Source organism: Manacus candei, unplaced genomic scaffold (assembly GCF_025592945.1).
Source record: "Manacus candei isolate 608988 ecotype Guabito, Panama unplaced genomic scaffold, ASM2559294v1 h1tg000023l, whole genome shotgun sequence".
NCBI classification, from domain to species: Eukaryota; Metazoa; Chordata; class Aves; order Passeriformes; family Pipridae; genus Manacus; species Manacus candei.
In genome coordinates this window covers 20,936,565-20,948,706 of record NW_026138071.1, presented here as the reverse complement: position 1 = coordinate 20,948,706, position 12,142 = coordinate 20,936,565, and the positions used below count along the sequence as shown (strand labels likewise).

The 12,142-nt window shown below is 37.4% G+C and overlaps 1 protein-coding gene across 2 annotated transcripts in view; it reads right to left on the bottom strand.

Moving 5' to 3' along the window:
• Positions 1 to 12,142, bottom strand: part of HECW2 (HECT, C2 and WW domain containing E3 ubiquitin protein ligase 2) — a 160,953-nt gene that overhangs the window by 14,502 nt on the left and 134,309 nt on the right. For both annotated transcript variants that reach the window (XM_051787997.1, XM_051787998.1), the window contains 8 exons: positions 11,815 to 11,928; positions 8,073 to 8,225; positions 5,955 to 6,053; positions 4,089 to 4,218; positions 3,376 to 3,522; positions 2,630 to 2,744; positions 1,793 to 1,878; positions 353 to 465 (listed from right to left, as the gene is read on the bottom strand). In XM_051787997.1, the coding sequence (XP_051643957.1) occupies positions 353 to 465; positions 1,793 to 1,878; positions 2,630 to 2,744; positions 3,376 to 3,522; positions 4,089 to 4,218; positions 5,955 to 6,053; positions 8,073 to 8,225; positions 11,815 to 11,928 (957 nt within the window). The remainder of the gene's footprint in view (positions 1 to 352; positions 466 to 1,792; positions 1,879 to 2,629; positions 2,745 to 3,375; positions 3,523 to 4,088; positions 4,219 to 5,954; positions 6,054 to 8,072; positions 8,226 to 11,814; positions 11,929 to 12,142) is intronic.

Genomic DNA, 12,142 nt, shown 5'->3' with positions numbered 1-12,142 from the left:
TTAGTGATAAACTGCATGTTCATTAAGTAAGTACCTGCACATTTAGTCAAATCTGACAAAAAATTCAGTAGTTATCATTCTAATATAATTTTCTGTGAGAAAACCCCTACAATATGGATGTCAGCCACATTTACACTGCCTTGTCCATCTTAAGAGAACAAAACTGAATTCAAACAAAAATGAATGCATCAGACACTGGATCAGACACAACGGGGAAGGAAATTTTCATGTTAAGGGAAAGTATATTTGCATATCCAATTAAACCTTGTTAATGTTTCTCAAACAGCTCATCTGTTATCCTGGTCACAGGTACTCTGAGGTATCTCTCACACTGGTATACACACTGCTGTACCTTGGAAGAGCAGTGATCTTCCCCCACTTCTCCACGCAGAACCGTCTTGGACCATTGCTCCCCCGCAGAGAGGCAAATCCTTCATAAGGAATGCTGGACGTGCCTGTCACAAACTGCCAGCACAAACAAAACATCACGGATTTTGGCTACACAGATGCTGTGGGTTAGAAACTTATTTAAATCAGCATATCCACTGAAGTCCAAATGCTCTTGTAAAAGCATTTGCAAAATAAGGAAATTTTTGAGGGACACAATAAATGCTACTTTAAATGGAGGTTAAGGGAAAACAGACCATTTCCTGATAGGGCTTTAGAAGAGGCAACTTATCAGATTAATTTCCTCCAAAGGTTTCTCTTTGAAAGAGCAATTATGATACATAAGTACTGTAGAATAACACACTATTAATATCAAGTTACTTAAACTTAAATCTAAGTGAGATTTTGCTACTGTCTTTATTCTGCATTAAAAGGAATTCATAAAAAAGTAATAATGTCTGATGGTTTCGTGCTATGCCTTTTTGGTTATGTGGATTTTATAAACTGCTATTAGATACTGTAAGAAAATATCTAAATCCTGAGGGTTAGGTAGAATGCCCACTGACATTTGCTGAAATCCTGTCTGTTGAGGAGATTTAGTTATAACCTGCCATGAACAGATCAAACTTAGTTTTTGACAGATCAGAGGCTACTTAATTTTTCATGATCTGAGTATTATAAAAACTTTTCACTAACAGATGCGATAGGAACATATAAGCAGACATTTCTGGCTCTCCATCAAATGAGATGTCCCACACTGCCTTTTATAGACCTTTTTTAAATATTTAAACAGACAAAAGGAGAAAATTCTTTGTAATCAGTGATCATATACAAATTCTGAATAGTTAAAAACAGTGAATTTCATCATAGATCCCCCTTGCAGTGGGGAGTTGTCTGTTTCTTTACAGATAACCTGAATTTAAAGAAAATTAACTCAATAATAAGCCCACATATATAAATATTCCTCTGTTAAGACATTTTTGTCCTCCAGCAGCAGCATGACTAGATCCTGAAGGTTCACTTAGTGAAAATGGGATTGGATTGATTTTAAGGTTTACATCATTATTTTCTAATTTGAGGCACTGGAACTTCCATCTAAGTTTTCTTCTTCCTAAGCTGTCACAGTTTTCCTCTTCTGTCTTTACGAGTCTTGATGTACTTTTAATCAAACAATAGTAAAAGATTATTGACATCAGACATCTTAAACATATTTTTAACTTAGAAACCTATAAAAATAGCTGTGAGCTTCAGTCACGTGAAATTATCGCATTTAGTCTCTGACTCAGGTTATTCCCAATAGCCAGCATCACCATAATTTCTGGATGTCATAAACCTAGATGGGAGTAGTTTAGCATCTAATGTCAGTGATGCACACTATTTCTACACAAATCAGCTCATTTCTTACCTGTAAAAGTCTTAGTCGTTGTTCATTATTGAACCTTTCCACAGCAGCCCAGAACCACCGAATTACAATGTGATTGTCATGATAACCTGTTAAGACAACAAGAGCCTTTATATGCTTAGGTGTTACAAAAGTGGTTGAGAGAATAGTTAGTTTTTCCTACTTCAGCTCTAGTCACAATAATGCCATATTTTTTATCCAATTGCATCAAAAGGCAGGAGGTACAAGAAGAATACTCGTAAAATGCTTAAAAATCCTGAAGGCAGAGAAATAGTGTACTATGACAAAAAGAAGTGAAATGTCTTTTGTAAGCATTTCTTTCATTAATCAATCACTAACAGGAATGCCAATTCTTGAAATATTCCAATACCATGTCATTTATCTATCTAAAGCTACAAATGATGCCAAAACCATCTCTCTCAAAGTAGTTCCCAAATCTTCCACTGTTCTCAAATTATCTCAACTGCCAGCCTGCAGTCACTGGGATTACTGTTGACTTTGAGCATGTAAAAAAAAAAAGGAATATCCAAGTAAGAATGGTTATCATTTCTCTCCCATGTCTGGGTGGTACTGTACTGGTGTGCAGCTGAGCACAGTACTTTCTGTGGAGAAGACTGCTCTGTCATGCTGTCCAGATAAGAGCAGTAAAGGAGGAGCTGCATGGGGATGCAACAAAGCGAACTAAAATGGACAAGTTACCTTCTCCTAACACTAACTTAACCAGAGAAATTCAGAAGGTACTAAAAATATATCCCATGGGATGGTTCTTTACACTTTTGGAAATTGGGGAGTTCTAGGCCCCCCCAACACTCTCACTGAACAAGTCACAATTAAAGTTACCTCCTCTGTACTCTGTATTATTTCTCCAATCACTCAAGTCAATTTCTGCTGTTCCAGCTATAACCAGTTCCAGTTCTCTGGCATCAAATACAGACACCAGCCTTGCATCAACCACCTGTGAAAGGAAATAAAATGCATAGCAACATTCCTTCATTTATTTATTTTTGCCTTCCATAAAGTCTGCTACTAAGATATTTACCAGGGATCATTTCTGTCACAAATGAATAGAATTCAGTTTTTGTCTTTTTAAGGGCAAATAAGTGGACTTCTTTTTCTTACAGTGCAGTTCCATTTAGTTGCATTAGAGGATCATGGTGACTGGAAGGAAATTTTATTGGCAAATAATACTGAATTATTTCAGGACAAATTAAGTTCATGACATTCACTTTAATTGTCTGGGTTAAAACAGGTAAGAGGGAAATACCTTGAAATACATTTTGCCAACTGTGTTATACTGAGTACGGCATGCACACAAAACCCTCAGGGACCCAATGACGAAATGAGTCACTTCAGCAAAAATTGTCTGCTAATCATACCAGTAGTGATCAGTAGTATTTTCCAGTGTAAAGAAGACACATAACCACAGTGTTTATGCCAATTAGAATTTTTTCTTAACCCCCTCCTCCCTTCCAGTATCTGTAAGGACACTTCTGATTATATTTGGGACTCTGAATTTTGGAAATGTATGTGAAGAGAAAAATATTTTGGAAGGAGAAAGAAAGTAAATTCATATGGGAGCTTTTTACCTCATAGAAACCACGAACTAGACTTTCTGTTTGTTGTACAACTCCTCTCTCAATTCTCCATTTCACCATTCTTTCTATGTATTCTTTCTTGTTCTTTTCAGTGACTGGGATGTTGGCACCTCCTGGTTTTAGTTCCCGTTCTGTGATCTTAGGAAAAAAAATGACCAAGTGACAACACAGTTATATGAAGACAAAAGAAGGAATTGTAATATTTTAAAATTTTAAGCTGAAGTAATTCCTCAAAATCACTAACCAAACCTGACTTTAGCAAACTGGAATATATGAAATAGGGGAACATAGGAAAAAATCTTTTTTAAAATAATATTTTAAATCCTATTTGGTCTTAGGAACCTTCATAATTAATAAGTTGAAAAACAGAAACAATCTTTACAGTAACTAAAGTAGTGAAGTCTTCTAAAGGTGTTGTAATACCTTTGAATGGCAACTTTGCTGCAATTCAGTTCAGGTAAACTACTTCTAGCAAAGCAATCCTAAAGTCTGATATTTCAGATACTCTCCAGAAAATCTCCTTAACCAGAAAAACACGTTTGACCGGTTACAAATAATAATTCCTCTTTAGACTTCAACATAGGTTTCACCAACTGGAATTTTATAAAAACAAGTTCAAATCAGCATGGAGGGACAATTATTCTTCTATCCAAATAAATGTTTATCCAGCAGCAAAATACACCAAGGAAATTAATCTTGCACACCTGTCCAAAAACCTCTTCATTTACAGTAAATGTAAGATCTAGGATATCGTGTATATCATTGTCTTTCATCCACTGCAAACTCTGGTGAAACTCCTCATCGAGATATTCCAGGTCACTCAGGTCACAGAGTCTAAGATGAAGAAAACACACAAATACAGATGATGGCAGTAGCATGTGCTCAGTAACTAAACTCAAATAGGACAGTCCTGAAAAACAGACTGTGAATGGGAGCCAAGAGAAAAGTCAATAAAGATGACAGTACTTCAAATCTCTGTTTATTTGCCTAGTAACAGCAGTTACTATATAACACAAAATGATTTTGTAAATATACAAAACTCCAGATTTTAATTTGAAGACACACTGCTGCTTAAGCTTACGGTGAGTCTGTCCCAGGTTTTCTATGAAGAATATTTAGGAATTATAAAAATATGTAGATTGAAGAGACATAATTCAAATAATAAAAGAAATTGTAAGATTTTTTTTAACAAGCAACTAGTATCCTTTTAGCTTATGTGGCTATACTGCCATATCTCTCAGCTCTTCATCACGCAAAGAAGTCTGTTCAGATACTCTGCCTGCCACAGAAATATCTTTTTACCTTTTTCCCTTCCCTGGTCCTTCTTTTACAAATCCAATCTGTAAGCCAACTGCCCCTTGCTGTCTTTAACAGTTACTACTCCAAGCTTTGAACATGTCATCTGTTAGTAATATTTAATACTGTGGTGGCGATTTCTGCCATCCTTCTTAACTCCTTAAATCCTGTTTTGTGAAACAGGACACTGGGGCTATTCATTAAGTAAGGAGCTTTTCAGCTGCAGGGTTATTTGCCTGTTTCTATTCTTGGGTCAGTATAAAGCCAGAAATAAGCCCTGTACTTGTAGTTGGATGCTCAAGTGTAGTTTGAGTTACATCCTGCAGTAACAGCCACTACATCAAAGCTGATGGATTGGGCACCATGTCCCATCTGGTCAGGTAGTCTGGATGGCTCATCAGTTCTGAGAAAAGCAAAGGTGCAGAGCTTAGGTGGGAAAGTTGCATGAATTAGGCTGTGTACAGAGGTGGTTGCCCCTCATTTTTAAATTTACTGTTTAGAGAAACACCAAGTTAAACAAGTAATTTAATTTGGCAGTCACACAATACTAGTGCAAAGTCCACCTGGGGTAAGTCCTCATTCTTACTAAAATGCTGCTGTTAGCATTTAGGTATTTTTAAAATATATGTGCAATAAGAACAGATGCATTAGTCCACACTAGTGGAATACGTGGCGTTTCATAGAAAAAAAAATGCTTCCAGACTTCTCAAAACCACCTTTCAAATGGAGGACAAAAGTGAAGCCACCTTAAGTTCATTAGGTCTTAAATTCCAGACATGCTGAGCAAGTGCAGCTCTCACTGTTTCAGCCAGAACAGGAGTAGCAGTTCTGAAAAACAAGTCTGAAGTATATCAAAGTACAGCTACTCAAAATGGAGACTGCCAACAATCAGTCCACTTCTGAGAATGGATTGTGTAGTCTAAGTTATGAAGTGATTCATATCCTATCCTGTGAGTCATTACACAAAAGAATAAGAACTTTATTAATACCTGGAATAAGCCTACAGCATTTCATTATATATCTGCAAATCTAAGGTTTTGTAGAAGAAAGCTGACAACAGGGCTAAAACAAAACATGAGGTTCTCACAGTGATCAGAAACAACATTCTTGAGGTAGTGGAAACAAGTAAATTTTTCAAAAAAGTCCTGGATTGGAATAAAATTATTAAATTAGAAATAATGGTCCTCCTTCTTTGTCAGTAAAACATGATACAGAATGGCATCGCTCATGTGGAAGAAACCAAAGAAAAGAGAAGACAATATAATTCTACTCACATTCGGAGGAGGGCTTTATAAAAAGGTCTTGTAAAAAAGGCATCCAGCAAATACTGATGTATCAGAGCAAGACCAAGAATCCGACCACTAAACCTGAACCTGGAAGAGAAAGAGTTATAATCGTTATATTGAAACTCTGTGGCTGGTACACTGCTCTGTCATCAAAACTTACATGTATTTCCAAACAACATTATTAAATCAGACAGCCATGTCTAAATTGTGGCATTTTTGTTTATTTCTTGTGTTCCTTTGACATTCTCAGTAAGGTACATAAAAAAAAACAACCAACAAAAAACACAAGTCTGCAGGGTGTGGAAAATCCCTCAGATAGCTAAGTTGCAACTGCTCAGAACTGTCAAATCCATATTAACCTAATCAAACCTCTGCTAGACTAGCCCTTTTATAAATGCATTATCTTCCAAAATGATAACCATGTTACTGGGAGGCCAAAGGTTTTTCTACCCTTCCCCCACCTGACAGTTCTCTCTGCCTGACAGAGTGGCTCCTTGCTCCCTCTTCTGACTGGTGGTTAAAGAATTCTATATATATTTTCACAAACAGTGTCTGAAAACTTTTTGATGTATCACAGTGCTCTCCAGCCTTATGTCAGTGGGATCTAAATCTCCTTCTCCTGCCTCTTGCTTTCTTCCCCTATTATCTTCATTTTGTTGGGTGTGTAAGGAGGAAGCTTGCCAGAGTTGAGATCAGATGGCAGCAACCTTGAAACAGTAGGGTCTTTGCAAATACTCCCATGAGAATCAAGATCCATTGTGAAAACTCCTCCACAACTCCGGAACTAGATTAAAGTCTAGTGTTTGTTTTCAAAGAAAATGTTTCCTGAACTTTCTGTTTATGCACCATTTACAACATTTTTCTTGGAAAAGCTAGGGCTTTATGATACCTGGTTGTACAATGTTTGCAAGATGAGGATGTGACATGCAGAGCCTTCTCCTTCCATGCATAACTGCTTGTCAGAGCTGCATTTTCTGAATTCCCCCTGAGGCTGTACAAGACCAGTGTTGTCACTGGCACCAGCACTCCCAGAAAGAGAGAGGGGTCATGCCTCCTCTACCCCCAAGGTCTCTGTTCCAGCACTGCAGAAGCCAGGAATGAAGACAAAAATTTGGCAGAAGCTACATAGCACATAAGGGTTTTCTCTCACCTTTCTGCCAGGCTGTTCTGCCTTTCCAAAACAGCATATGCCATTTACTGTTGAAGTATTGGAGTTCAACAGGCAGGCTGCTTAACTAATTGAACTGGAGGCTGCCAACCACTTAATTTTCTATTAATTTTTAAAATTAGCAATGAGATTCCCCTCTGATATTCATTCTTCATAACTGGTTTTCAATAAATAAGAACTCAGTACATATCTGTCCTACACAGATGAGGAGCTGTCATTTCACTATTACTGTAATCCAACTACTTACACAGCAGAATTCTCTGTTAATAGTCACAGCACAGCTTTACAGATTTATGGTGATGCCATGGCTTAAATCAACTGAGGGTGATTTAAACTGGCTTATAACTGTGAAAATGGGATTATGTCAAAATCCTTGATAACTATTTTAGAAGCATGTGTGTACGTACAGACTTGCTTAAAAGCTGCGTGATCAGCAGCTTCCCCCTGCCCCCAACTGAGATACCACCATAGATTTCCTTCCAATAGATATGTTGGGGTTTTTCCACTGAGGAGACCTCTGTACGCTTTAGGAAGATTCATAAAAACTACATACAGTAACACCTGATTGAAATCTCCCTTAATCTCCTTAGCTGACAAAAAGTCAATGTGTCATTATTTTTAATTTTTCTTTTAATGCCCAAGAGTTTAATATTGCCTTCATGAAATGACTGCTAATGTATAAGAAATGCAGAGTTGTGTTGTGAGACAATCCCACGGTACATGTTCCAAATCAGAATTTTGCTGACTTTGTGAGAAATAAGATCATTTAAAACCACAAGAGAAACCAAATTCGGTAAAGTCTAAAGAAATGCAATTATTTTGCTGCTGGTTAAAAGGATCAGATTCTGTGTTACACGTCTGAGCAGATTTGAGCAGCTGTCTACAAGTGGGAATAACAGAAAAGGTACCTGAAAAACAAAAAGACAAATAATTCTTACCACTCATGGTGATTGTCTACAAAAGCAGACATGGGACTTATTTGTACTGTATAGGTATCGTTGGCTGAATATTCAAACAAACCATAATACGGATTGAAGAGCTCTCTGGACACCAGGAAAAAAAACTCTCTTGATGGTCCACTGTAGTCCAACCTTTAAAGAGAAAACTGACATTACTATCAAGAAACATTTTTTTGAATCTACATTTCTTACACTATATTTTGATTAAAATTTCGTAAGATTTTGACCAGAACCCTTATCCTGCAGATTGCTTAATGCCAAAGTATGTGAAACTCTCGAGGGACTATTCTGAAATGGAATGGCTTGGAGGATTGGAATGAAGTGCTCCATGTGGGTTGCTCTCAGAAAAAATTTTGGCTCCAGCTGTAATGGCCTCTTTGCCACAGGAATATAACCAAATAACTGGGGGCAGCCAGGCATGGGGGAGGGAGGAAAAACATGAAAAGAGCCAACATTAGCTCTATCTGCATCTGACAAATTAAGAATGAAAATAAACAAGTCATATTTTGTCTTTGCAGACTTGCAACAATAGGAAAATTTGGGGGATAATATTTCTGTTTTCCCTAGCAATATAATATGAGATCATTTGAGTGATTTATATTTCTTGGTCTAAATTTTCTTGTCTGTCCTCCAAACTTGAGTGAATTTAAATGTCTTTTGGAGGGTGCACTTCCTTTTTTTTGTTTTCTTTTTTTTTTCCTACTTCAAGATTCCAGTACTAATGAATCTAAATAACCCCTTCTTCCTGAATGATAAACAAACTCACTGCTGACAACACACTGAGACTGAATTTTGACATTATGGTACAGGTCACCAGTGAAATGAGTTAAGTATAAAGTTAATGCTCTATTAGACTTGGAAAACAGAAAACGAGGGATTTTCCAGTGGAGAACAGAGCTTATTATAATCCTAACAAACAGATATAAAGATATATCTTCTATAGATAGAAGATTTCATACTTGACTCTTAAGAAGGCTTTGCTTTAGTTCCAAGACAACCCACAGACAGAAGTATCACAGAGAAGGGCAGTTTTCACACAGAACTTCTTCTACTAATGTTTTGGACTTCTACAGACGACAACCATAACTGAGAGTTGTTTTTGAGGATGAAGTCGTCAAGAAAGTAAAGGCCAGGTACCATTATCAAGCTGAGGACAAACCCTCAGCTGAATGAAAAACATTTTCCTTTCAGTTATTTGGAACCACTACACTTCTGTTAAGCTTCAGCAATGAAGTGCTGAAACAGATCCTTACCCTGGCAAGAAGGGTAGATTCCATCCTCAAATTACAGGAAAAAAAAACCCAACCAAAAGTGGTTTGATACCATGGACAACTGTTGAATCTTAATCTTGGCACAAATACCAGGATCAAGGTAAAGGGTCATCTGGAAGACCCTTCCAAACTTCTGGGATAGTCAGACTCGCTATGAAGTCTTAAGATGGAAAGGAAACTGCATGCTTGACTACCAGCCATTTCACACAGCTCCCTTTGTATGCAGAGTTACTGTGAGTCATGTTAAATAAATCAATCAGGAGAGTCCTGCACTGCCAGTCAGATTTATCCTACAATTAAAGGCTTGGCACAAGGGTGAGAAAACTTCATAAAAGAGGTATGCAACCACACAACAGCTGCAACTGTGGGGCATTTGGATATTCAGGAGTAGAGCAATATGTTGTTGGCAACATGACTCATGTCTCCTAGGAAGCACCATAATACTTCAGATTTACCACTCTTAAATGCAAAGCAGCTTCTGCTAAAAGTTCGTAGAACTTAGGGAAAACAACTTTAAGGAACCATATTCTTTCTATCAGAATTTTCTTAATGTATCCTCCCATGAAGTATGAGTGTATAAAACCCATTAAACTAACATCACAATTGTATGACTGTAGAAACTGAAGGTTCAAGGAAGATAACAAACATTATGAGACTTATGATAGAAATCACATGAACAGCAGTAACTATGTCTGAGCTGCCCCACTTACTAATTTATACACTAATAAATCAATGATTACTAAAATGTTGCAATTTGTGAGGATTTCACTACCCATTACTTTACGACTTGCATCTCCTTACTGAGAGGAAAAGAAATGCAAAGCAACCTCCTACTTAAAATCTTAAAAAAGGAGGAGTAAATAGGAAGCAATTAACTTTCAGTATTCCTCCTCTCCTCCACCCTGACCTGTCTTTCCACACCTACCCAAATGAATAGTTTGATGTGATACATATCCTTGCACCATCTCTGATGAAACAATACTGTTTGCACACATCCTTTCTTCATTCAAAACAGATTTGTAAATAGAGAACTGACATCATTTTAATTTGACTTTGCTCTTGATTCTTTTCCATTAAGACTAGAGTCTTGTGTAAAGCTGGATATAATGGGGACAGGATGTGTCACCCCCATTTTGAGGTCAATCTTCATGTTGCTGAGCGGTGAAATGCAAAAGCCTGACATCTGATGAAAGGAGACAGTCTATTTGGATCAATCTCTATCTCATGTTTCCCCTTAAGTTTTAAATGTGAGTTGAGATTGTAGCTATGAAAGTGAAGGTTAGTAGGGGCTGTGTGAAACAGTCCTCGTTCCTGCATCTCCACCCTACTGGGTCAATACAGTGTAATCTCATTCTGCACCAGCCTTGTCATTCCAGTTCTGAGTTTTTCCTCAGACAGCATGGTGACATATTTATATGAACAAGTCCACACTTGGCTCTCAGCTGTCAACATTCTTTATTTTAAGGCTTCACTGGGTCCTTATTAACACTAAGTGTTTCAGATTGAGCTTTAAACAAACAGGATTTAGGGGTTTTCAAAGACAGATTAATTTTATCTTATCTTGTAAGAGATATTTCTATTATGACTTAGAATTTTAAAGACTCACACACTGCATGGCAATAACACACATTCCAAGAGCTGTGCTGCAGTTTTCTAAATATCAAAGAATAAAATTTTGAATGTATTTACATATTCAGGAAATACATCAATAACAATACTTGTGCCAAAGGCAAGTAGGCTTTAAGATCTGACAAAGGGGGCACAAATCAAGAGACAAAATCAGCAAATGGTACTTTGTTTCAGTTTCACCTGCAAAGAAAAATCTAACCACATCTGGCTTTGCAATGCTCTTCGCTCAACCTTCAGACTTTCATTAGACACAGACTGAGCGTTCTCTGAAGTGACTTTGAAATGTCAGGAATATTTGTGTTTAACTGACAATTGGCAACAGCCCAGTTGCTTTTATTTGTGATGGAGGCCCTGGCCCGGAGAGGCAGTGATCCACCTCTTGGAGCACGGAGGGCTTTCAGCTCCCAATGCCTCAAAGACAGGAGCTGAATTAAGGATTGAGCCTCAAACCTGCTGGTGAAGCACTCTCCCTCCAACAAATGGCAGCTGTCTGGTAATAAGCACTGGAGATACAACAGCACTGACAGAAAACACATAAAACAGGAAAGCTGTTTGGTTTTTTTCTTTGCTTTCCCAGCAACATTCTGAAACACACACCAGGTATTGTGAAAATTCACACAAACACATGCATTACTTCTGCAAAGGCAGGATATGTTACATTTCAAAATGCTTCAAAAGTCATCTTGAACAGCTGTATATTCTAGGCTTATGTATGTGGCATTTCCTGACTGCAGCCCTTCCTCTTTTCACTCTAGACAAGTTTGGTGAAACAGCATTTGCAAGACACTGAGATCACATTTACACTTCCCTGTTCTACTCACCCTTCTTCCCCAACAAACGTGACATAGAGTTTATTTCTCTGCAGGTCTTTTCTTGAGTAGCCCATGATCTGGTTAAAGGCATCTTCTAGCAAGTGATCTCTCCGGATGATTAATCTGAAGAGCAAAATTATTTTGAAACAGCAATTTGTCAACATGAACCACAGTTGGAAATATCTATTTACACTGCAAGGTAGTAACAGGGGAACTTTATAGAGATACACATTTTTGCTGGATAATTTTATCCAGATCTGAAGTTTCTGTCTGTTAGTCTATCTCCTTCAATGCTCTACTTTATATTTCTATAAAATATCTCTTGTACAAAGAAGTG